Source organism: Gymnoscopelus braueri (genome assembly GCF_963280865.1).
Source record: "Gymnoscopelus braueri genome assembly, chromosome: 3".
In the NCBI taxonomy this organism is placed as follows: domain Eukaryota; kingdom Metazoa; phylum Chordata; class Actinopteri; order Myctophiformes; family Myctophidae; genus Gymnoscopelus; species Gymnoscopelus braueri.
The window spans coordinates 21,251,422-21,277,943 of record NC_137612.1 but is presented as its reverse complement, the minus strand read 5'-3'; the positions used below and the strand labels follow the sequence as shown (position 1 = coordinate 21,277,943).

At 40.0% G+C, this 26,522-nt stretch overlaps 2 protein-coding genes across 2 annotated transcripts; one reads left to right on the top strand and one right to left on the bottom strand.

The window, feature by feature from the left end:
• Nucleotides 1-6,478: 6,478 nt before the first annotated feature.
• On the bottom strand, nucleotides 6,479-25,962 carry aldh1l1 (aldehyde dehydrogenase 1 family, member L1). Its single transcript, XM_080423271.1, has 23 exons — nucleotides 25,850-25,962; nucleotides 24,357-24,505; nucleotides 23,185-23,419; nucleotides 22,474-22,639; nucleotides 21,821-21,922; nucleotides 21,126-21,215; nucleotides 20,305-20,442; nucleotides 13,929-14,054; nucleotides 13,439-13,530; nucleotides 12,987-13,134; nucleotides 12,094-12,213; nucleotides 11,680-11,807; nucleotides 11,354-11,504; nucleotides 10,917-10,987; nucleotides 10,681-10,786; nucleotides 10,230-10,317; nucleotides 9,756-9,849; nucleotides 9,474-9,573; nucleotides 9,290-9,388; nucleotides 8,758-8,923; nucleotides 8,430-8,535; nucleotides 7,603-7,802; nucleotides 6,479-7,318 (listed from the first exon to the last, which is right to left on the bottom strand). Exons 2-23 carry the CDS (start codon nucleotides 24,481-24,483, stop codon nucleotides 7,263-7,265), a joined length of 2,709 nt encoding a protein of 902 aa, XP_080279397.1. The 5' UTR covers nucleotides 24,484-24,505; nucleotides 25,850-25,962; the 3' UTR covers nucleotides 6,479-7,262.
• On the top strand, nucleotides 15,336-18,456 carry LOC308081680 (uncharacterized protein). The gene is made up of 2 exons (XM_080423272.1): nucleotides 15,336-15,599; nucleotides 16,960-18,456. The coding sequence occupies exons 1-2, from the start codon at nucleotides 15,401-15,403 to the stop codon at nucleotides 17,736-17,738; spliced, it is 978 nt and encodes a 325-aa protein (XP_080279398.1). The 5' UTR covers nucleotides 15,336-15,400; the 3' UTR covers nucleotides 17,739-18,456.
• Nucleotides 25,963-26,522: the final 560 nt, after the last annotated feature.

The window sequence follows — 26,522 nt, the reverse complement described above, 5'->3', positions numbered from 1 at the left end:
CGCTGTCAGGCATTAGAGCCGATTTTGCACACGCCCTAACCATTCGGATATCAGGTCAACTTACACTTGTGGAGTTTTTAACCTGTACCGGAAGACAAACAAAAAAATTGGCCTAGGGTTTCATTCCACTTTAATTGCGAATAAAGGACGTTTTGAGAATACGTGAGAATAAGGAGACATGTTGGACTTGGAGACTTGTTTCTTATTTCAATCTTCCAACAATTTTCAGATAAATGCTGTGAGGACTGTCTGTACAGAAGACAGTGGAAGCCATCAGAAAGGACCAAACAAAATAATCGTAACTTCAGAAAAGCCTGTACAGCTCCACGAGAAGTCACAAATATAGATCAGTTTGATTGTCATGCTTGCGTTCTGTGAGTGATTCATTCAAACAAATATTTGTTCTGCATTGCATGTGATCAATATAGATTACACTCAAAGGTGATGGAGAGAGCTGGGAGGAGGGCAGACTGTGTCAGCGGGTACAGGTCCAGGGGAAGGGTGACAGGGGAGGGCCAGGTATATATGAAGGGTGTAAATGCCCAAAGAGCACTTTTCTCTAGTCTACATGATACAAGACTCAAGACAAAATGATGAAGTCATGTCCAATCAGAAAAGAGGAGCACATCATGTCACAGTCACATGGGAGAGCTGATTCATGGGTGCCATCCTTCTGCTGTAGGACCTTCATGTCCACAATCTCAGTGTGTCACAGCATCATTGTTCTCAAGAGAATCTGGAATTAATAATAATTAACCGAATGCCTTCATTACAACTGACCCAAACCTTTTTTGTCAAATATTCTGCTCTCTCTCTCTCTCTCTCTCTCTCTCTCTCTCTCTCTCTCTCTCTCTCTCTCTCTCTCTCTCTCTCTCTCACTGGACAAATGTACATGTTTCACATGATTAAAACAACTTGCACAAAGTTAAAACCTAATGCCACAGGGGGGCTGACTGCTGGTATGTGGGCTCAATATACGGAAATTCCGCAACACATGCAAGTCTTTTGTACTAAGACGCAATAAAAAATGCACACGGCTGTTCCCAATTACTTTTCTGTGTTGCACTTAAACTTTTGCAACTGAGTCATCAAATAATCGTTTTTGAAGTAGGCGTGATTGCAAAACGTGTTTATGCTCAAAACCTCAGAAACTGGAGAACACACCATTCATCAACATATGAATACAACTCTGAAAACAAAGCTAAGAGAAATTATAAAACAATAACCACCCTCTATAGTCTAGATGATCAATGCATCAGAACTAAGCAACAAGCAACAAGTTCAGTTTTACATTGTTTGAATGGGCAAAAATACTGAATATATTTCATTTAACTGGAACCAAACAACAATAAATAAGAGTCAAAATGGTTGCAAAAACAAAAATGTGGACTCGATAAAGTTCTGTTTCTGTACAACTCAACACAGACACAAACAAGAAATGACACAGTCATATTATACCAGCTTGTGTGTGTGTGAGTGAGAAAAAATGCAGACCATTTCAAGAGGGTTGTTTGTGTTCTCAAGCAGAAAAGTACAGTCTGATTCATTCGTCTGTTGCTTCCACTTCCGGTCACAAATAAAGTGACTTGCTTGAAAAGTATGCTATGCTGTCATAACTCTTGAATCTTAAAACGTTACCAAACAAGAACAAATGACATACCGGGCTGTAATTTAATGCATGAACCCTTTCCGACGCTCTTTTATTCATACATCTGTGAATATAAAACATCCCCTATTGAATCTTAATGTGTGTGTGTGTGTGTGTGTGTGTGTGTGTGTGTGTGTGTGTGTGTGTGTGTGTGTGTGTGTGTGTGTGTGTGTGCGTGTGCGTGTGTGCGTGTGCGTGTGTGTGCATGTGTGCGTGTGTGTGTGTGTGTGTGGGGGTGTGTGTGCGTGTGTGCGTGTGTGTGTGTGTGTGTGCGTGTTTAGACAAGGAATGGACTGGGCACATGCTTGTCCAGAAGAAGAAAGATATGTATAATACCTGATGTATAATATAACACACTGATACTTACTGTAAATATTCCACCCTCTTTTTATTTCTAATGAGTGTTTCTACTGATATACAGCACTGTCTTCTACAGTAGCTGTCATTCGTGTCAGATTCAGCTCAGCACATTCTGATGAAAACCGGTATCTCGTCCAAGATGACAAAATGTATCTGAGTAAAGTTCTAAATACTTTACTTCACCTTCTCTCACATCAGGGTTTTACCAACCATCTTTTACCACCAGAAAACATTGCTGTTCCTACATCAAAGGGCCTAAAGAAAACTAGAGCATGTCACATACTGTAAAATAAAGACAGATGTTATGAAATATGGGCTATAGGGCTAATACCTGTAGCCTATCAAATCAGTGTGTGACTGTGATTGAAATGGCCTTCAGAAGACTGCAATTGCCTGCAGTAGGCTAGCTTACAAGATCCAGATATGTCTCCAACAGAATGTTTTAGGAATCCTAGTCTATTTAACTAATCTATTCTTACACCGGATTTATAGTTGTGCGCTTCTATGAATCAGGCTATAGAAGGTGATTTTTGTCCTTTATTTATTCCAGAGATAGGCTCTGTCACGTTCTAAACATGATTATGGCCAGATTGTGGTTGTGCTGTGCTGTGTCACGTGCGTGCGTGCGAGATCGGGCTCGTTCCTGATGAAACTGATTCTGATGTAGTGTCTGGACAGGGCAGTTGTTATGACTCAGACTGATGGGCTGCTCATTCATATTTGTCTGAACAGTGTATTATGGAAGAAAATATGCATGTTTATTATTATTATGGAAGGGTTATCACAGAATCACTGTTGATCTGGAGCCCAGTGAGCATGCTCAATGTGTAACATACAACATTGTGTGTTTTCTGTGGTAATTCAAATAAGTTTCTTTTGACCACTGATCTTGACACCCACACACAACAGGATATTTTTTTCTCCAGACAGTTATTTTAACATAATTTGTTTCGTTGCTAACCTGCCTGTGTTTAGATATATGACAATGGGAATAAGCAATTGGAGAATTTATCCTGACTCTCGGCTCTTCTCCACACAATACAACTATTATAATGAACTGACTGAGTGCTTTGGCTTCCACATTACAACAACATTTATTTATTTATCCTCCCTTCTTAGGAAAAGCAGAATTAATATCAACTGATCAATACTAGAAAGTAAAAAGGAACCAGTAAAGTCCTGATAAGTTAAAGGGATACTTCACTTTCGGGTCGGGGAAACATTTAAAAAATATATTAAAAATAAATGAAAAAAGTAATGGAAAATTCATGGCCCCCTCACGCATTAGAGTGTCCTACTAATGTGTGAGGGGGCCTTTATTTTGCCATAACTTCTTTCATTTTTTTTAAATATTTTTTTTTAATGTTTATTTTATGTGAAAGTGAAGTATCCCTTTAACAGGAAATATATTATTTGGGTGTGTCTGACAAAAGTAGCCAAGGTACGTGGCCAAGATATTGCAGTTTGATTAACGTCTCCCAAACAAAAGGCTCCCCATGTTGTAAATAAAAATGTGGTTAATTCACACAGGAAGACAGGATTTGCAAATCTGAAATGCGTCCAAGTGTTTTATTGCTACTCCAGGGAAGGCCCCGATTACAATAACATGGCCCCAGAGAAGCTCATTTAGAGGGAAAAGGGGCCACCCTGGAGCAGCTGTCGAGCAGATGAACATTACCTCAGCGCTGCAGTGACAGGAAGATGAAAATAGGTCTCCACAGTACTAAGCAGTCCCTACACAATTATGACAACAGTCACAACGGAAACAAGTTATACAATCAAGCCAGATGGGAATTCCATTCAGTGGAATTCCAAACATTTGCGCAAGAACAGAATATTTGGCGGTCAAATTGTCTCTCCCCACCTGGCAAGAGGTATAGGAAAAAGAAAGAGAAATTGTCAAGGTTCAAACATAGTATTTTCCATTAATGCAAGCACAAGACTCACATACAAAGACACATAAAAACCCAATTATACAAGTGTAATAAGAAGAGGGAATTTTTTTATACTCTTGGGCTGGGCAATGGCAGTGTGGATGAAGTATTTGTGGAAAGCCCTGAATGGAAAATTGTGGTGAGTTTCTAACCCACCGATGGGATGTTACAATGCATTTTAATGGAGTGTAAAGCCAGCCCCATAACCATGGCCATAACCATGACGATCCTCTCATCCTCTGGAGTAAACTCCAACATAGCAGCACTCAACCGGGGACTTGTGAGTAATCTCACACTCGCATGGCAACTCACATGGGCAATTCCGGAGAAATAGATTAGATCGGAGAATAGGGCGAAACCCCTCTCCAGGAGCTTGGTTCCAGAACCCCTGCAGTGCATAAAGGTAAGCACCATCAGATCTAATTGGTATTGATCCACCTCCTGCACAAGCTCAGTCTCTCATCCATCAGAGTAGAACCACTTCTCCTTTGCGTAGAAGGGAGCTAGTTGAGGTGGTTCGGGCATCTAAGGATGCCTCCTTGTCGTGTCCCCGGGGAGGTTTTCCAGGCACGCCCGCCTGGGAAGAGGCCATGAGGCAAACTGAGGACCAGGTGGGAGGTTTATCTCCATGCTGGCCTGCATGGTAACACCTTGGGATCCCCAGTCAGGGCTGGCTAATGCGGCTGAAGATGGATGGATGGATGGATGCATGCATGTATGCATGCACAGTGGTGGAAAGTAGCTAAGTACATTTACTCAAGTATTGTACTTAAGTACAAATTTGAGGTATTTGTACATTACTTGACTATTTCCAATACTTTTACTTCTACTCCATTACATCTCAGGTAAATATGGTACTTTTTACTCCACTACAATTATTTAAAAAAAAAAAACAGTCACTATTTACTTTGTAGATATAGATTATTATTACAAAACCTTAACCACTTCAGCCCTATACTGTACAGTATATACTTTGGCTATTTGAAAATAGCAGATCTACTAGATCTGCTAGATCTGCAAAGCAACGTTTTGTGAGCTTGTAGATCTGCTATTTTCAAAATATTTTGTATACATATTGAACTTGTGAAATGGGACATTTTGCATAATGAGTACTTTTACTTTTGGTACTTTAAGTGGATTTTGATGGCAATTCTTTTGTAGTTTTACTTTTGTAGTACATTTTGAATGCAGGACTTTTACTTAACAGAGTATTTCTTCATTGCGGTATTGATACTTTTACTTGAGTAAGAAATGTAAGTACTTCTTACACCACTGTGCATGCATGCATGGGGAAAAAAAGAATTCAGCAATTGTATTGTTATTCTGTGACGGAATGTGCAAACATAAATATCTGTGCATGCTGTGCAAGCAGGAATCAAAGGCAATGTTCTGCTGAAACTTCTATTCCCTCTCTTAGATATTGAAAAGTAGATAGTACGGGTAGTAAGCTACACCAAAGTAGTTGTGGTTTAACACTTGATAAAGATGAAGTTCTTATTGCAAGGATGCATTAGCCTACTCCATTTACCAGACCTCCAAATGGGTGGTTTATTTTCCTCTCCACATGGACCCACATTTCCAGATCTTTTCACAGCAGCCATATTGGCAAGAAATAGCAGTGTAATGTTACTTCCTTCACAGGTGTTACCAATAATACTAAGGCTCTGTTCCATAAAGTGTAGCAGAGACCCTCCAGTGAGCCACCATGCATAATAGCAGCATCCTGACTCTGTTTCAGTCATAATTTTTTACATTGTTTTTCATGTCTGTATTTTGTATACGTATACGCCTAGTCGCCTACATCCTCATTCCCATGGCATTGACCAAGCGGCAGATGGGACAATTTACACCTTGAGGGGAACGGGTGTCCATACAATTTATGACCAAAGTGTCATAATGAAATCTCAACAGCCAATCATTACATTTTAAAAGCACTAGACTAGCTCTATATTGAATATGCCTACTTAGCGGTTGGAACTATTGCACACAAGGTGGGAACTATAACCTGTTGTTTAATGCAGGTTGCATTTATGTTCCGCAATGGTTGGTCACTTTCTGCTGTAATCCATCTCTTTGATTGCAAGAAGCATAAGAGCACTTCTCTCTCCATGTACTGTAATTCACCAATTTGCTGTCACTTTAGTTGTTGTTTTTTGCCTTGAAAGTGGACATATGACCTCTGGTGGCCACCTATAGAATAGGCACTAAGCCAAACCTGCAAATCATAGATAACTGCTCCTCATGGAAGAGCTAGATGTAATAGCCTATTAGCCATTCAGGTAAAGTTCTAATACTACACCTGAACTACTACAGTACACACAAAAAAAAGAAAAAGAAAAAGAAAAGAAAATAGGCAGATATTAAGGGAGTCCAAGGCAGAGCTATTCACACATTTCATGGTAACCCAACATCATATTAAAGCTTTATGCATACTTATATACAGTAGTGAATGTTTAGCAAAGCGGAAATAATGGTATATTGCTTTGAAATTACTTTATCTTGTGAATTTTATTCACTTAACAGTCAGAAATGGTGCATATTCCATTTCCAAATATCGGTTAAAATCAATTTGTACAAACTTAAAGTGGAGCAGTGGTTGTATTTTCCATGAATTGTGAGTGAGGAAAAATAATCTCTTGGAAATGTTATTTCATTTATTTAAATTATGCGTACCTACTGTAGCAAAACTAGAAAATGTATACAATTTATTAAAATTCTTCTTGTGAGTCAGTTATAATGATTACAAAACAGCAGTCTGTGGACATATAGAAACATGTTCTCTATTTGCATAGTTAAGGACACAACACATACTAATAATTACAATGTAGCTTAAAAAAAAGACCATTATTAATGTTATATTCATGATGTGTGGATTCATGTAGTCAACAAATTAAAAAACATTTAAAAGCAAACATTACTATCAGTAGTCACAGGTGAAGGAAGGGGAACAACTCTATTGACAGGGCTTATGGTTGGTGTCGAGTGGAAACCTCATATGTCCAAAACTGTTACTTTTCAGAATTCAAATGTACTGTAGCAAAACGGCCGATCTATGACGACACCTTTTGAGCCCCAACAACGAAAATGTTGTTCAGTGACAGCGTTGTAACTATAGAAGCCACTTTCTAACAGAAGCCAAGCTTAGCTGAGATTTACATTATGTGAATAATATGACAGCCAAACGTATTTGTTCATAAAAACAGGTAGCCACTAATGTTTATGAACAAATACGAATTTGCATAATTTGTGCCTGGGACGTGTCGCACAACACTTTATCACCGAAGTATGAATTAGACTTTAGTCTTCTTCAGGTCTTGGGATTAGTACTCAATGGTCACAGCCTTGGTCTTCAGGTATTCGTTGAGTGCGTCTTGTCCTATTGGAGTAAGTGAAGGCATGGAATGAAACACCATGGATTCATTACATTCCTTACAAGTGATGCTACCAGAAGGTCAACAAGCACTGGGCGTGCTACCAAATCAAACAGTAAGAAGATCAAGCTTTCTACGCTTACTGGGTAAAATAGAACATAAGAGCAAAATGAATCTGCAAAAGTGCAATTAAAGTTCTGTACATTAAAACGCAAAATACAATATACTACAAACCTTTTTTTCAGCATACCAGTTACTTATGTACATACTGTTTAGTGGCATAGCTTACCCAGGTCTTTGCCAAAGCCAGACTGCTTGAAGCCTCCGAAAGGCGAGGCCACGTCGGTCTTGTTGTAAGTGTTGACGAACACTGTGCCAGCGTTGAGCTTCTCACTGACATACAGGGCTTTGCTGATGTCGCGTGTAAACACACCTGACGCCAGACCGTACTCTGTGGCATTGGCCCTCCTCAACACTTCATCCACGTCACTGTGGGAAGGAGGAGATAGTTAGCCAACACTGAGCATGGGCCAATAGTTGAGGATTTTGTGCAGTGGTGCTCAGAAACGAATCAACAAATATATAAGTTATGGCATTTGACTATCACCACAGTGTCCAAACAAAACCCCATTTTAGTTGTATTATGGTTTTACATTGATTGCAAGCCCATAGATTTGCTATAAATACTTTATTTATTTATTTATTATTTTTATAAATACATGGAGACCATCTTTGGTAATAAATTAAAGTTTAATGTAAACGCACAGAACAACAGCCAATAGAATCTGCTTATTTTAATGGAAGCTCAGCCTTTTTTCAATAGATGGAAAAACTCTTTTACATCTAGAGCCATTGGCTCACCGTAGTCTTCACAGCCAATTGTTTTCAATTAAAATAAATATTGTATTGTATGCTATTATTTCTGGCTACAAATCTAACTTCCACCCTGTGACAATAAATGCACTGAACTGAACTGAAATGAAGGGTTAGAAATGACATGTGACTAGTGAGTTAAGTTTTATATGAATCATGTTAACTATATAGTAGGGATACAAGGTAAATGTTGGAATGAATTACGGATGCTTTGGGTTTCCTGGAACTGGCCTTTCCACTCACCCACTCTTGAACTTAGAGATAATCATGATAGGGCCAAAAGACTCCTCTATAGCGATGTACATGTGGTCCTGCACATCAATGAAGACCGTGGGCTCAAAGAAGAAACCTGGAGGCACAGTCACGAAATAGGTGTTAAAGCATAGACAAGCACACAAAACATACAGACGCAGACAGACTAAGGAATGGCTCCAACGGTGTGTCATTTTTTTTCTAGTTGAACACAGTTCAATTCCTAGCAAATATATAATTAAATATTAACAGTATTAGTGTCAATAGCAGTACCGCTTGTAGTGATAGTAGTAATATTCAGTGATGGAATGTGCCTCACCTGGTCGGGCCATCTGTTTGCCTCCCCGTACCAGGGTTGCCCCCTCCTTCACCCCTGTCTGACAATACTCCACCAGCTTGTCCAGATGGGCTTTGTGGTTCTGAGGACCATGGTCTGTGGAGCGGTCAAGGGGGTCACCAATCTTCATCTTCTTAATCTCCTCAAGCTGACAGAAAAATATGTCAAAATGAGGATATGCAGGAAACAGACGTTTTTTTTTTACACAGTTTCTTTGCCAACTGTTCAAGCAGAACAGAAGGTAAAAATGATGAAAATCACCAGTGTACACTCTACACATACAATAGACTGTATAAAGTATGTGGGGGCGGCATTAGCTAAGTTGGTAGAGAAGCCGCCTAGAAATCGTAAGAACAACAGTTCGCCCCCAGGTCCGCCCAATCAATGTGTTGAAGTGTCCCTGAGCAAGACACTTAACTTTTATCTGCGCTGTAATAATAGTTATGCAATATGTAGGTAAATTGTGATTTGACTGAAGAATGTACACTTTTCTGAGCATCTGAGATAAACGTACCACTCTCTGCAAGTACTGGTCATGAATGTTTTCCTCCACAAACAGTCTGCCGGCCGCAATGCAGTTCTCTCCCTTGTTGAAGAACACTGAGCTCATACCCTGCAAGGCACACATTACTCAATTGCAACTCAATACAAAGTATAGCATTCAGGATGAAGTAACCTTGCTAACAAAATGTACAAACCATGCGAACAGCCTTGTCCATGTCACAGTCACTGAAGATGATGAGGGGTGATTTTCCCCCCAGTTCCAAAGATACTTTCTTCACGTTACTGACTGCACAGCTTTGGAGTGAAAACACGCACACGCACACGCACACGCACGCACACACACACACACACACACACACACACACACACACACACACACACCCACACACACACACGGTAGTGTACAATGCTTATAATGAGAGTGTAATGTTCATTTGTATTCAGACATTCAAATGTAAAACCGCTCAGTCTCTCACCTCTTCATGATATGTTTTCCAATCTCGGTGGAGCCAGTGAAGCCCAGTTTGCGTACGTCAGGGTGGTCAGACAGGCGCTGACCCACAAGAGAGCCTGGTGGACAGATTACTCCCAGATTAATGACAAAAAAAACTCTGCGCTATCCATCCATCTACACGTATATATATCCTATATTAAAATTGGCTTAAGGGAGGACTGGCGGGCCGGCCGGCAGGCGGACCTCTGACACCTCATGTCACCTCATGTCACCATGACTCAGCCATAACCATATAAGGAGTTCCCAATGCATCTACGCCCAAATATGTATCAGATATACAGTAGAGTCTCCATATATGGGCATATGAGTCGGATCGGCAGTGCGATGTAGGTGTGAGGGCCCGTATCGGCCCAAACTCTAGATGTGAGGGACGCCTAGCCGTGAGTGTGTGTGTGTATTCTCTGAGTATGTATATTCTTTGTGTATGTGCTCCTACCTGCTCCAGGAAGAATATTAACCACTCCTTTCGGGAACCCTGCCCTCGCCGCTAACTCAGCAAACTTCACAGCAGTCAGTGGTGTTACCTGCAGGCACAATGGCAATGTTAACAAAGTCTTAACTAAATTAAAGTCTTATACTTTCATTTCAATTGGTATGAACATAATGTAATTCACTAAGTAGGGTTCCCACTCCTTTTTACCAAGGGAATTTCCATATTTTTTATTTATTTTTTATATTCTTTGAGCCAAATTCCATGACAGTATTTCTGCCTTTATGAGTCACACCTGCTGTGTTAAAATATTCCGAGAAATGCTATAGCTCACTCATTTTCCCTGCCGTATCATTCTTCCTGCCTTGATGATTTTGTTTGTTTTCATTTAGAAATGTCCATGATAACTCTCAGATTTGATAGAATTTCAAATAGCATTTTGTTTGGGGGTGCTGACCTGAGCCGGTTTAAGGACTACTGTATTTCCAGCTGCCAGACAGGCTGCAGTTTTCCACGCCAGCATCATCAGGGGGTAGTTCCAGGGAATCACAATGGCACACACTCTGACAGGGGGAAGAATCACTCATTCAGAAACTGGCAAACACACATCTGTAACGCCTAACATCTGTACGTTTTGGGTTTGTAATGTATTATTTTTGGATAAATCCATAACTTCCAACCGCCCGCTCTCACCCAATAGGCTCTTTCTTGGTGAAGGTGAGGTTACGATTGGGTCTGGCCTGGTTGATGGGGATGGTGCAGCCCTGCAGGTCAAGGAAGACATTGTGAGTGACATCACCTGAGATAATCTTAAGTGTCCGTCACTCCCATGAGATGAAATGACTGTCCTAGACAACAGGTTAGTCAATTAACACTTTTTTCACAGAAGCACAAATGTGGCTCAACTGGGATTAGAGAATGGGAAGTAAAAATCAAAATCAAATCAAAAACTGATAATAATAATAATTATTATTATAATTTATTTTTTGTCAAAAAAATTGAGTGGAAATGGCAGATCTACAAGCACACAAATATGTGCGATGCAACACGTTGTGAGCTTGTAGAAAGGCTATTTTCACTATTGTCATACGACAAAGTAAGTATATAAGTGGTTAACGTGTGATTCTGACCTGGATCTTGTCGCACCATCCGGCGAAGTAGCGGAAGGTTTGGATGGACATTCCAACGTGAGTTTTCAGGGCCAGGGTGTAGACGGCTCCAGAGTCGATGGATTCAATGGTGGCCAACTCCTCTTGGTGCTGCTCCATCAGGTCAGCCAGCCTTTGAGCGGAGATGTCAGGGTGGTAATAATCATAATTTACAACAAATAGATTTCCTTACAGAAACTATTTGTTTCTGTATAAGGCAAGTACAGAGCCAGAATTAGGAGGCCCAATGTAACAGTTGTCAGGTAAACACTTTCAAATGTCTGGTGAAATTTGGTGAAAGGACTGACTTGTAGATGAGTCTGCCTCTGTCTCTGGGGTTCATCTTTCCCCATTCTCCCTCCTCAAAGGCCTCCTTAGCAGCTGCCACAGCCTTGTCCACATCACTGATCTGGGCCAGAGACACGTCACAAATAGCCTAGAGGCAAAAGACAAAAGACAAAAATTGGAAGGGGAACAGCTTGAGCACCACTCTGGGGTCCTTGAAATTAAGTTTGACAACCACTGATATAGGCACTCTAGAGGTGTGCATTGTTATACCACAGCACCCTCTGGTGGGCAAATTACAGACAAATAAATACACGTACTGGTATTATACATTGCCACTTACTCTGTAGGAACATTCAGTCTGTGTATTATTTGTCCTGGCTTACTCTCTGTCTCTCTGTGTGTATTGATGTGTGCTTATGTCTCTGTCTTCTTACCGTGCCGTCTGTGGGGTTGATGCTCTTATAGGTCTTTCCTCCCTCTGCGTCAACAAACTCTCCATTGATGAAGAGCTGGTGGGGCATCTTGATGGTCATGTTGTTGATATTCTTCTCCACCTGAAGATAAAATAGAGAAACAAATGCAGATGATGGTTTGATGCATATTGTAGTGGTAGTTAGAGACAAACAATCTGTAATGTGATTTAAAGGATAACATCACAACTTAAAGGTTTGTGTTTCCAGTGGAAGTAAGGATGAGAAGGGTAGAACAGGCTATTTAACCACTTACACCCTAATCTCCCTATTCTGGGCATGTCATAATAGTCAAACATTTGGCAAAAATAGCAGATCTATAAACTCACAAGGTGTCGCTTTGTGACATGTTGTGAGCTTGTAAGTCGGCTAGAGATTTGGTGACGAAGGAAAAAAGGAGGGGCCTAGTGTGTGTAGACCCCTAGGCTAGGGACGCCAATCGATGAAGTATATATATAGGGTTTAAGTTGTTAATTGAGTGACATCAGTCGGTGAAGTATATAGCGTTTGAGTGGTTAAATGAGTGACAACTCAGTGGGTTGATAAAAGCAGAGCTGTTGGAGTAAAGATGATGATGATGATAATGTTATCACTATAAATGCATGGAATCTCTGTGTGTTTGTCCCCCGCATATCTTGAGAACCGTCTGACCGATCCACTTCAAACTTGGCATGTGTACTGTCGAGCACTATTGCTATGAACTGTATTCGATGTACTGTTTCACAGTATTGGTTGTATATTGTTCTTTTCTGTTATATAATATAGGTTTTAGGTTGTCCAATAGATTAGCTTTATGTTGCATTGAAATGCACTGGCGCTATCTTTTATGTATATGACAATAAACTTTTGAGACTGACATAGTCTACGACCAGCTCCTCCTCGTCGTCCTCTCCACGGAGCTTTCTGACACACTTCTGGATGAAGTCCTGGAAGGTAGTGTTCATGTAGACATCCTCGTTTTGCAGCTGGCAGCTGCTGGCCCGCAGCTTCACCTCCTCCACCAGTCTACAGACAGAGAAGAAGAGGGAAAGAAAGAAAGAAAGAAAGAAAGAAAGAAAGAAAGAAAGAAAGAAAGAAAGAAAGAAAGAAAAAAGAAAGAAAGAAAGAAAGAGAGAGAGAAAAATGTGTTTGGCAAGTGGAATGAATGGAGGAAGGTGGGAATATATGAAGAGAATGAAGGTAGGATATGATACAAAAACCAGGTAGCCTAAGGATATTAATGTTCATCTTAGATTAAGAAAAAGAGAGTGGGATGTGGGCATTTTGCTATGAATCCCATTTCAAATACACTTTTGCGCTTCTTTTTTACCTGACTACGTCCATGGAGGCCGCACCAGACTTAAAGAAATCGGTGGAGTCCTCGATCTGGGCAACATTAGTCAGAATGCTCTGCCAAACGGCCTGTAAGAACACACCACATGAAGTGAGCAGGAGATGGCTGCTTTTGTTCTGCACAGAATGGCTACGGAAACATGTTTCTTGCAAAACTACTATTTGTGGAATAAAAATCTATCATTTAATACAATTTAATACACTTTTACAATAAAGGTTTTCCATTTCATTCTGTGCCATTCCAGACTGCTTTAACCCTTTAAAACTGGGAAAGCATCTGCGTCATTTTTTATTTTAGCGTTGGCTATTCAAAAATTGCAGATATCCAAGCTCACAGAGCATCAACATCTGCTGTTTTTGAACATTTTAGAAAAATCTTGAAAGTGTGAGAACTACTGATTTAGAGGGCATTTGTAGAATCAGCCTCAGGTTAAGGGGGTGGCCTGTAGAAGGGACAGAATACCTACCCTCATCTGTTCAGCAAATGCCTTCTCCTCCTCTGTGAGCTCCACAGCAGCACTTTCCCCAGAGCGGAAGTACTGTGATGCTGCGATCATCTTCCCATCCTCAAACTGCAGGTTCTTCACTAAGAGCTGCACATCGGCAGCACCCAAACAGAGAGAGAGAGAGAGAGAGAGAGGGAGACAGAACAAAGAGAAAGAGAGATAAAACATAAGTGCATGCAATGTGTTCACTAGTAGTCTCGTCTTGAGAAATTAGAAATATAGGACAGTCAAACACAGCTACTGATTACTATAGTGTAATTACACCCCTGCCCGACCACTTCGGTCTGCCGCCTTGTCGCTCAGTGGTCCTTCTGGCCGATCTACACGGTCACACTAGTTGTACGAGCTCTTGTTTTATTGGATCTTGTTTATTCGATACACTTATTGTTTTAGCTCTTGCTCATTTGATTTTCCTATTTGTCTCATCTGTTTAAGAAAGTAGGTAGCTGATATATTGCACTTTTACCTCAGCGCTAGGTATACTCTTAGTTGCTTGTTTTAGAAGAGAATGCACTTAAGACTTCTGGTGATTAGTAGTTTCATTCCCTACCTATGTTGAATGCACTTATTGTAAGTCGCTTTGGATAAAAGCGTCTGCTGAATGACTGTAATGTAATGTAATGTAATTAAAAGTAACCTATTTCATATAACTAAGCAAACAATTCAATGCCTATGCCTAATACAATGTAGATCTCAATTGATTAACCTCTGTGCTTATACATAATCTGTAGATCAGGAATGTTCAGTTTCCTGCCCATCCCTTTAGTAAGTAGAAGTTATCAAGTTATTAGTTAGTTTAGTTATTATTATTAAACTTTTTTTTAAATTATTTTATATAAAAAGACAAGGACTGATTAACACATCACATTCACTATAGTGCAGTGGTGGATATGTGAAAGTGTATTAATATACAATTTCCAAATTATATATCTAATAATTGTTGATATTCATTGGCATACTGTAGGTGTACTCTATTGTATATGCATACATAATATTCACTGTACATTTATATCTATTGATGATAGAAGTACACATTCATCCATTCAGAGGGCTCAGTATTTTATTGAATCAATTATCATTTACCTTCAATTAGTTCTTGACTCTCTTTTTTTCTTTTTCAATAAAGGTTTATCGTATCCTCTTATGTATGAAATACAGTGGTGAGGACAAATGTAGGCCAACAGGCTATACAATTCAGGAAAGGTTATGGGATTGAAAATGTGACAGGGAATACGATTTTGGGGGAAATGACCCTCCCCGTTCCCCCCCAACTGCAGTCTGCTGGTACAACCCCTGACACTAGGTGGCAATATTTCGTCTTTCTTTATATGCAGCTGTTTCTTGTAGCAAATGTGTTGCATACACATATTCTAAGTAAAACCAGTGACTTAAACTTCAGTATTGCCTTTTTGAAGGCCTCTTTTCCGTGCAGAATGACTACTGATACACTACAGTCATTTAACTTGCTTCTTACACAACGACTAACTGCAGCTGCCATTGAAATATTTGGGTTTGTAGAAAAAACAATAATTGACTATCATGAAGAGGTGCAGCGGACAAAGGTGGAGAACCAGAGATTGCAGAAGCTGCTGGATCTCGTCTACCAACCAGAGATAAGACTGCAGAGAACAGGTTTGTTCATCAACCTCATATGGTTCTCTGTCGCCGTTTGGCAGGTGTTTACACTAACATAATTAACCTATCGAATTATGTGTTGCAGGGAGGTCGCTGTTTCCTTTTTATATGGCAAAGTTTCCATAGGGTCTCGTATCGGTTTTGTCATTATCTAAAATGGTGGAAACATTCCAATCTGGTTGTCGACAGTTTTGAAATGTTGGTAAACTCGCTTGTTGAGCGCATAGAGATCCATCTCTCGGCCGCGAATTTGTCGAAAATGTCAAAACAGCGACCTCTGCAGTTACCGACTTCGATGGGTCACCAATTAAAGTGTAACATCACTACTGGCAAGTGGCAACGCTACTGTCAACAACAAGGCCTGCTAAAACATACTAACATGGCACATTTTAGGGCAAAATCTCCCGGAGACGTCACAATAAAACGTCTTTATGACAAATTACTACTACGTGCAGTGTGTGTGATCGAGGCCTACTTATTTGGGTTAATATATTTAAAAAATATATTTTTCAGTATGACATGCATGTCCTAGACCTAGAGAGAGACTACAGGAATATCACGGGAGAAATATATTCAAAATGTCAGACATCAACTTGACTTGTAATCAGACTATACCTACTTTGTCAGCCACGTTTTTTCGTTATTATTTATTTTTTCATGTTCCTAAAAATATATTTAAAAAACGTTCTCACGCATTAGAAAGACAATATCAGTCACCAGAACCAAGGATGGGTGTTTTGATTTAATCTAACATGGTTAAAATGAAGTTAGAAGTTACCATGGGTTTGTATAGGAAGGGGGCGTGTCTGTTAAAATTAATTAATTAATTAAAGCACTTATTTATATATATATATATATATTATAAATACTGAATCAAGCAACTTAAAAACTGTCTGGGTGCTCACAAAAGCCAGAGTAGATGTTAAAATGACCCCAAACATGTTTGAAAGTGAAATATCCCTTTAAGTTTAGGATTAAATTCATATGATGCATCATTTGTTTCCATGCTATTGCAATTTGATATCCACTTGACATGACGATTATGTAAAGGTTTGTGTGACATTGTCATACATAACAACCAACTCGAGATGGCTGATCAACTCAACATCAGCTATGGAATTATGAGGGACAGCATCAATTTTACAATCTCCACCAAAATCTACATCTTTTACCTTGCGCTGTAAGGCTTACAACTATCATCCAAGATCACAATATTGTTTGCAATCTACTACTCCAGCAAATGTGTTTAAGCTTGACCATCTCATGGACAGGGCCATTGCTAGGAATTCTGGGCCTCATGAAAAGATATGATACTGTACAGGCCAGTGGTAACACATTTTTATTTGTGCCCTTACAGACTGCCAGAAACTATCTGTGCCCACATCAACAGAGGAAAGGTCCCCCAAGAAGCAGCATGGCAAGCAGGACAGCAACCCCAGTGTGGGACAGAAATACCCAGGCCAGATTAAGGAAGAAGAGGAGGAGAAGGAAGAGCTCCGGGCCAGGGGAAATGAGGGGCAACCATGGACAGAGGATAGCGACGAGGGGGACTCTTTAACTAAAGAACTTATCAGAACAGTACAGCAACTGGAGAGCAGCACACAGGCTCAAGACAAATGTGAGCCAAACCCCTCCTCGGCAGAAGACCCCAACGCTTCTGAAGCCAAGAAGTTAAACATTAACTTTTACCGCTGCCATATATGCAATCACATTTTCACTCAACGAGATTTGCTTCAGGGCCATCTCATCACGCATCAAACCAAGGGGAACTTTGACTGTCTGATATGTGGTAAACATATGAGTTGCCAGAGCATGCTGCGCACTCACATGAAAGTGCACACAGGAGAAAGGCCCTTTCAGTGCACATTTTGTGGGAAAGGTTTTAAAAAAAGGGGCCATCTGACAGACCACGAAAGAACTCACACAGGAGAGAAGCCTTTTAGGTGCCATGTCTGCCTGAGGTCATTTAATAGAGGTACAACTATGAGGAACCACATCTTTGCCAAACATATTGGGAAGAGTCCCTATAAATGTTTGGATTGTGATGAGACATTTACCGAAAGGCTGTTGATGAACAAGCACATGCAAATGGTTCATGGCATTGGTCTTTCGGTTAAAACTTCCAGCCCTCCATAGTAAATCTGGAAATAAGGGTTCCCTTGACATATTTCTTGTTTTGTTTTGTCTGCAAAATCCCCCCATAATTAAGTAAGCCTTGCCGAGCCATGTGGCCCATAGGGCAGGAGTCTATCTCCTGTTTCTGTAGTGTGAGGCAGCTTGATGTACAAGGCATTGGGTACCATTTTCAGTCTTTGGTATGACCCGGCCTAGCCCTAGAATGGCTGTGATATTACATACATTTCATGTATTCCAAATACGCAGCCATAGATCGCTCCTATGCCCACCCGGGTAGCAGCACTGATCTTTGCAGCGGTTAAAGTTGTTGTGCTGCACGTGTCGTGTACTCCCCCAATAATTAATTCCTGTGACTTGTAGTCAGATATTGTCCTCTAGTTTCATATCCATTTGAAAGTTCTGTCAGAAAACGTGTGTTTAGCAAAATATCTCCACTTTTCCACGAGCTGCACACGGTCAACATTCTTTGTCGGCGACAGGGCTGAAATGATTGATGAACTGAACACTTCCTTTGGGGAGTACATACGTATGGGGCACACAATTGACAGGTGTGATTAATTACCCTACACCAATCAAATAAGCCCAAGGGTATTAAACATTTTGTTCCATGACTTTTTCCCATTAATATCTCAACCATTCATTTTTAATCTGGTATGTGCTTTCTTTAAAATGTTCCTGCCAGTGTGGGGGATCAAATTGGGAACCTTTTGGCCACCAGCAATGCATGCTCCTCTAACATCTAGACCACACTGCCTTATATAATTGCCCAATGTACAAATGTTGTAAAAAGTGTTGATTTGTGAAAGTTATGTTTAACAAAATGGGAATAATTTATTCTCTACAGAGCACATCTTAAACCTTTATTTATCCCCAACCCAATGGAAATCTGCCACAGGAACCCATGGTGTAAGTAACTTCCAGGTTGGCTTACACAAAGAATCAGTTCAGTCCTATAACGTATATTGGCAAGGATAGTAGGTCAATGATATTAGGTAAAAGAACTCCTTAAATGTGCTTTAAGTGATATGTTTTGTTAAAATAAGCGTTAAATAGCTATTTTCTGAAAGTAATCATCGCTATAGAGTGTTTGTTCAGTAACAGCCTAAAAGGTCGTCTCCCTGTCTCTAGCTCTCTTTAGTAAACAGAAAATACATTTTCATGTTGGGATGCCAATTTGATCCAATCGGGAGAGAGAACTAACACGGTATACAAGATAAACAAGTGAAATTGGAAGTTATGAAAATGAATAAATGAGCAGACACAATTGGAAGTGGAACACTACACATTTTAGGCTAATATATTCTTTCTCTCTCCTGATTGGTTGAAATTGGTGTCCCCACCAGAAAATGTATTTTCTGTTTACAAAAAGAACTGGAGAGATGGAGAGATCCGAACACTCGATAAATATAGTTAATTTGTTACTATCAGAATATAATACTTTAACATTTTAACAAAATACTTTTTGTTTTAACCAAAAATATCACTTCCAGCACTTTTAAGAATGATGTCATTTCATATTGAGGATTTGTTTGCATGAATACTGGGGACAATCATGTACAAGAAGAGATATAGTAACATTGAAAGCAGCCTGATTGGACAGAGCAGTGTACAAAATGTTGGGTAATGGAAAAATAGGTGCAATAAAATATCTGCAGATTTGTTATCGAACGGGTGACACTGCAAGTATACTATGGAGGTAAAAAAAAAAAGTGCCATCACAAAAAAAGTCAATGAAAAGCTTATGAGGAGATTTGTTATTACATACTGTGCTAGTTGTCTTTAATAATCTGAAAATAGGCTGTTGCTATTAACTCAAAAGAACATGCTTTACTTTTCAATGGAAGATTAATTTGACTGTCCATGCAGCAAGTATATACTTTAGCAGCAGGCTTAAGCATGCTCTAGTTAGTACAACAGAGTCAAGCACCGTTAAGACTCTTCCCTGCCTCATTAGTTTGTACATTTCAAAAGTTTGAGACAATTTCTATATGTAATTGTAAACCTGGTGCATTCACTTTTGGTGCATTATTAAAAGGATGCTTAACCTTTCATACATGAATGTGATTCTACTTGGTTCCATTCAATGTTCCTTTATTTAATCTTCCACTGTTCAATGTCAACTGCTTTTTATACCTTATACCTGTCCAAATTACTGACTGACTGGACAGAAGACAGGACTCTGAACTGACAGCTTCAGATCTTATTAGTTAGTGGAAGTTTGTTAATTGTGGTACCAATGTTCATGAAAATAAGTTTATAAAAGGTGTGTCTCTCCCACACAACACACACACACACACACACACACACACACACACACACACACACACACACACACACACACACACACACACACAAACACACACACACACACACACACACTGGTGTATACCTTTTTGTAGAACAGCTCTATAGTACTGTAATGAATGTCTGAGGTGAGGTAACTTTTACAGCCTTAATTTCTTTTCAATAAAGTAATGCTGAGATCGTTAGTGCGTGTGGGAATTAACTTTTTCTTTGGGAAGACATAAAGTCAAGTGGTGTGCATGTTGCCTTCTACTCAACTTACAGTCTTGCCATCATTGCCAAAGAGAACCAGGCCCGCCTTGGTGACAATGCCAGGACGACTGGCTCCTGGGATCTCCAGGGGTTGTCCGTTTGCTGCGGTGCCATTGTCAACTAGAGTTGAGCCATAGAAAGTCACTTTCTATGGGAGAAGAGACAGACCACAGTGTATTTGAAGTGAGAATTCCCCCTTAAATGGAATTTACATATGCTACTGTTGTGATCTTCAAATATTTGGCCACCATGTTGTCTTCTTGAACAAACATATTAGCAAACAGAGGCAAGACTGTGTCATTCCATCAAACAACACTAGAGAGACTCAAATACTGGGAGGCTACCTTTGTGTGCACTATCAGTATGTGTTTTTACTGAGATAATATTACATTTTCTGGGTAAGCATGGATAGTTCTCTCATGAAATAGAGCTCTTTTAGGTGTAAACCAATCTTACAATAAAATGTTTCCATTTATTGCTAAAGGTGCAGTTCCATAAATTGTAACTTGATACCATAAGATATGAGTGTTTGTACTTTACACTGTAGTTATGAGAGTCAGTTAAAGAACAAATATTGAATTATCCAAGATCATAGACTTGCTAAATACAGTATGAATACTGTTTTTGCCGTGTTATAAAATTCATAAAATGCACCATCATTCTCTGAAGCAAAAATCATGGCAGTCTGTAATGAGAGCTGTCTCAAAAAAGAATGCATCACCTAGGATAACTCGCCAGTCCTTTCCGACTAATTCACAATACGCAGGACCTTATTTAAGCCAAGCAAGCTGCGATTTATCATTTTTTTATGTGAATATAATAAACATATACCTGTCCGTCAACCTCTGCCCAGGCACCAGGCACTTTGTCGTTGCCTCTGATCCAGTTGTGGATGGCCGCAGCAGTCTGGTTCCAGTCGATCTGTCAATAGTCAAAGGCATAAGAATCTCTCATCAATTTCTTCAGCTGTAAAGAGGTACACAATGTTTTGATGAAACGTAGACCCTCATGTCAGGTAAAATACTGACTAGTTGACAATGGCAATAATTAAGCTATTTAAAGCAGATGGTGCACAGGATTGGACAGTAAAATACAGTAGATGTGCCACCATCTTAACTGTAGTTCGGACATCGTAGCTTTTGTTGTTTGTTTCTAAAGCATTGGTACAGTTGGACCTTGGGTTGTATACTGTTGCTACCTGGGCATGATATATGTCCAAATGTAGTCGATCGTCTTTATGTGTTGCTTATGCGTGCCGTGAATGAGAAAATAGAAGTACTGTAGTGATTCTATTCACGGACATTGCATGACAAAACAGGTCTCATAATCACCTTGCACATTAATGAACACAAAGTGGATTCTTCTGACAATATATGAAAAACTTGTCCTGGTACATAATGTTGAGAAAGTGAAATGGCTGTATTCAGCCATGTGGTCCCTCGGAGAAGCTGTCCACGTGTCAGCAATAATCAGACCAAAATACACAGAAATATATCAGTGACAGTGTAGATCAGACACTACATTACCTTAGAATTGTCCTTTTTCTGTATGCACTCATATGTTGCTCCCTCCTTGGGCTGGGTGATTCGTGGGGCCTTCCCTTCCGCTATAAGACGCACAGCATCCACCTGGAAACAACCCAATTTTTGTTATTATTGTTTCATTGTCAAGGAAATGCCCCTCTAACATTCAGAGTGAATGTAAACATGGTAATAACTCATTGACTGAAACTGCACTCATTGACTGGAAAATCTAAACTGTATTTTGTGGAAGTGCAGCATTATCAGTAACATCTATGGTTTGAATTTGTCTCATGAAAATGTTCAGCTACTGTAGCTTGACCACTGGCCAGGGTGTGTTGTCACACACCCTCTTTATAGTTTCATCATGCAGTGTCAACACAATTTTATGGACTTTGTTATTACAGTGTTTGTTATGTTGGGAAATTAAGATAGAGAGGTTACTAACAGAGAAGGCAGACTATGAATATCTTTCCAGTACAGACGCTACAGATCGATAACCTGTTCCACCTGCCGACCCATATCATACATGTAGGTGTGCTTTATTTTACACACATTAATCTTCATTTAGAGCAGTATGTTGCCATTATTTATTAATTTCTTTTACGATTTTTACAACCTTTAATTAGAACGATTGCATCTTCCATCAGCAGACTTACAGTGCCTTTGACTCCCTCTGGGAAGAGGAACCTCTTGTAGATGGTGTTGACAGTGTCATCAGGCTCGACATCACACTCCCTCTGCAACAGGATTGGTCCAGTGTCCAGCCCATCATCAGCCCAGAACACTGTGAACCCGCCTTTTTTGTCCCCATGGATCAGGGTCCTGTGCGGGCAGATGGTTGAGAATTAACTGATAATGTACATACTGTAGTGCAGCTGGATTGATTTTTACCTATTACTATGACTCAGCCAGGTCAGCAAAAATATCAATTTCCCTTGAAAATAGTATAAAAAGGGCAACTGAGTCTAGCATCAACATTGCACGCATGTGTAGAACCACTTCCATTCTACTTCCTATCACAGCTGTTTGTTAATGTTTACACAATGTAATAGCATGAGTGATGTGAGTCTATGACGTCACACGTTTTGCGGTTTCCCCCGTATTGCCTGTTTACATGGAGACGGAGCGTTTTCAAAAGATTTCAAGAGATTTCCACTCTGGAAGGGGGTTTCACTTTCTTGCGTTTTCAACCCCCAAAAATGCCGTTGCCGTCTAAACGGAAGGCACATCTGATATTTTATTTTGCCGTTTTCTCTAGAAGGCTAGAAATGTTATCCGCATGAGATGGAACCATTGTGTTTAACTTTCTCATGTCGCTACCATCTGCTGAACCATCACAGGTGCAGCCATGACTGCCAGTAGCTCACCAGTTTATGGCGGAAGCCCCCCGGTGGAGAGGTAGCAGGGAGGGGTGGTAAATGATAGAGCCATGCTTCGGGTGGTCAATGACCTCCATGGGGATGAACTGGGAACAGAAGGGCAGGACATTGAGCTCTGCGCCAGTTGCCTTGTACTGCGCAACCACCTCTGGGATAGCCTGACCCTTTAGTCGCCAGCGAGGGAATTTGAAGACAGCAATGCCATCCTTTTCTGCTTCTGCGGCTGTGTGAAGTGGGAAAGGACATATCAGAATAAATCAGACTATATGTCAGGTAAAGGAGTATGGCAATCTACGCCTTATGGCTGCTTTACAGAAGTTTCACGACAACTTCCCTTGTCAGCTATCTGTGCCTCTGTGTCTCTTTTAAAGAATGGAACCACACCAAGGTGGAAATCTCAGCTCTCCAAAATGAGGGATGCAAGACAGAGGCTCAGTTATGCATTGCCTTAATAGGGCTGCACCCACTGCTTAGGAAAGCGCCCAGAGGAGGCGCACCTGCTTATTTTCCTATCTGTGTCTCTTTTCAGCCTTCTACTGTAATGAAACAGCTGTTTTGTTTAGGTCACAAGTTGCATCACCATGATGCTACATGATACATCCACCTATTATATGTATTATCAGTTTATGTTAGATGCCTATTTTGCAAGGATTGCCTTAGATAGCATATAACCACAGCAAAGCCAAAGACACATTTATAACGGTCTGTGGTGTCTTGGGAAACAGGATCATGATAAGGAGACAGCAGGTGACAGCAGGTGATAAAATGACTGCAGCTTGAACTGTCAAACATCCACAACCAAGTTGACTCTGATAACAGAAATAGTGATTTTATTTCTACTTGCAGAAACTATAACAAAGGTGGGGTGACTAAATTCCAGCTGATGTCAGGATTAGAATAGTTCAGTCTGTTCTATAATGCATCCTCATGTTTGAAGTTCCACATAAAAAGTCAAATAATTGACTCTAACAAACATAACTTTGATAAAGCATGATAACTTTACTCTTCACTTACAGTCAAAGCTTGAGAAGTGGTTATAATGAAGTCTAAAGGACTTCAACTCTGTACAGTTTGAACTTCATGATGTTGCCATGTATTTCACAGCTGATAGTAGACCTAACACTTGTCACACTTGCTGATGTCATCATGACTGTTCTCACCCAGTGGGTCTGCCTTGCCATCCTTGTCCGGTATGGTGAAGACCCCCACGATGTCATGGCCATCTCTCCTCAGCTCCTTGTACACCTCCTGGCCAAAGATGCTCTGACCAATCACTGCGATCTTCATCTTCAGATGTTCTCACAATGTTCTAGAGGAGAGCAAAATGCACCACGGCATAACCTCAGGGAAAGTATTACACAATGTAATACAATACAGTTTTAGCTATCAATCTTTCTTTGTGACATCCATTGTGTGCTCCATAGGTGTAAAGTAACTAAGTACATGTACTCAAGCACTGTACTTAAGTAAAATATTGAGGTATTTTTTTCTTTTTTCAGTATTTACAATTGTCAATACTTTTACTTCTACCCTATTACATCTCAGACGAAAATATTGTACTTTTTACTCCACTACAATTATATGAAAACTTAAGAAACTAGTTACTTTGTAGATTTTTATTATTCTTACAAAACATAAATTACCCACTTCAGCCCTATATACATTTCAGCCATTTGAAAATAGCAGATCTATAAGCTCAAAATGCTCGCGATGCGTTGTGAACTTGTAGATCTGCTATTTTCAAAAGATTTCTATACATTTTGAACTTGGACATTCTGCCTAAAGAGTACTTTTACTTTTTGTACTTTAAGTATATTTTGATGCCAACACTTTTGTACTTTTACTCAAGTAAATGTTTAATAAAGGACTTTTACTTGTAACAATATTTCTACCTTGTGGTATTAATACTTTTACTTAAGTACAAAATGTGAGTACTTCTTCCAACACTGCGTGCAGCCAATCACAAATGATCTGACAGTTCAAGTCAGGTTGACCAATCAGATCCACGAAGCGTTTAGCGACAGTTGACAGCTCTTGAACAACGGACAACGTGCAGACAGACAATAATACGTCTACAACCGTTCTTTTAAACGGTCTAAACGCTAGACTACCAAAGCACTTATTATCCATGAGCAATTCTATTTATATCACGTCCGTGGTGGTTAGTATAGTTACATTAAGTGCAGGCACTATTATTGTACCGAGAAACTCTGCTAAAGCCAGTTTGACAGTTTAAAAAGAATACCAAAATACTCGCCCCAAAACACAGTCGCCACGGGGAAAATCCGGCGGCATTCACCTCCTGGACCTGGTATTCCTAAACGTAACCCCAGTAACCTATGCCTAACCTAAACTTATTCCTAAACGTAACCCCAGTAAAACGGTGCCAAAACCTAACCTTATTCATAAACTAAACCTCAGTAAAACTATGCCTAACCCTAAACTTATTTCTAATTTTATCCTCAGTAAAACAAATACAAGAATACAAGAACCGCTGGTCCGGGAAACAAAATGGGGGTGAGCGTGTTTTGGGGCGAGTCTTCCGGTTACCTTTCAAACATGTCAAACTATCAAGCGCATGTTTCAATGTCATGGTCGATATCGCAGAGCTTTAACACAGAATCGCAAAGCTATTAATAAAGACCAACTTTACCCCTCCTGCTACTGCGGACCCACGTCTCCCCTGCTTGGTTGAAAAAGAACGACCGGTACAAATCCGTGTCTCTTTATTTCGACCCCTAGAAAGAGCTGCGCACATGAACCCTAATTATGTAACATAGAAGTCCAGTGATTTGATAGGATAGCTTGGTGGCCTCAAGGGGCGGGACCACCCAGATCGGCCTGTAAACTGCAAATCAAAAATTAAATAATTTAAATGCAACAGGTACAGCTAGTTTGGCTGTGAGTGGTGTAAGATAGGAAGGTGAGGTGGGGTGAAATAAATCACATTTGAATTTTTACCAATGTGAGTCACCTGACCTGGCCTGTGCTATCCTCATTTGACCTCAGTAATTCTGTGAGTTTCTCAATAACAGTCCATTATTACAGGCCATATTAACCCCATAAACCTAGTTGTAAAAGTCGTATCAAAGACAAGAGAGCATAAATGGGCCGGTGTTCAGCTCAGCCACCTTCACTCCCTACAAGCACAACAAAGTAACAATGACGGTCATTGTTGTCGTCCAGAGATCAACAAGCCAGCTATGTGCAACATGTTTTTTGCCCAGTTAAAAGGTTTTATGACTGAGTTATGTAGCAAGTAATAGGCTACTGTATAAAGTCATGAGCTGCAAGCTCACAAGTAAGTGGAGCAAGTTCACAAATAG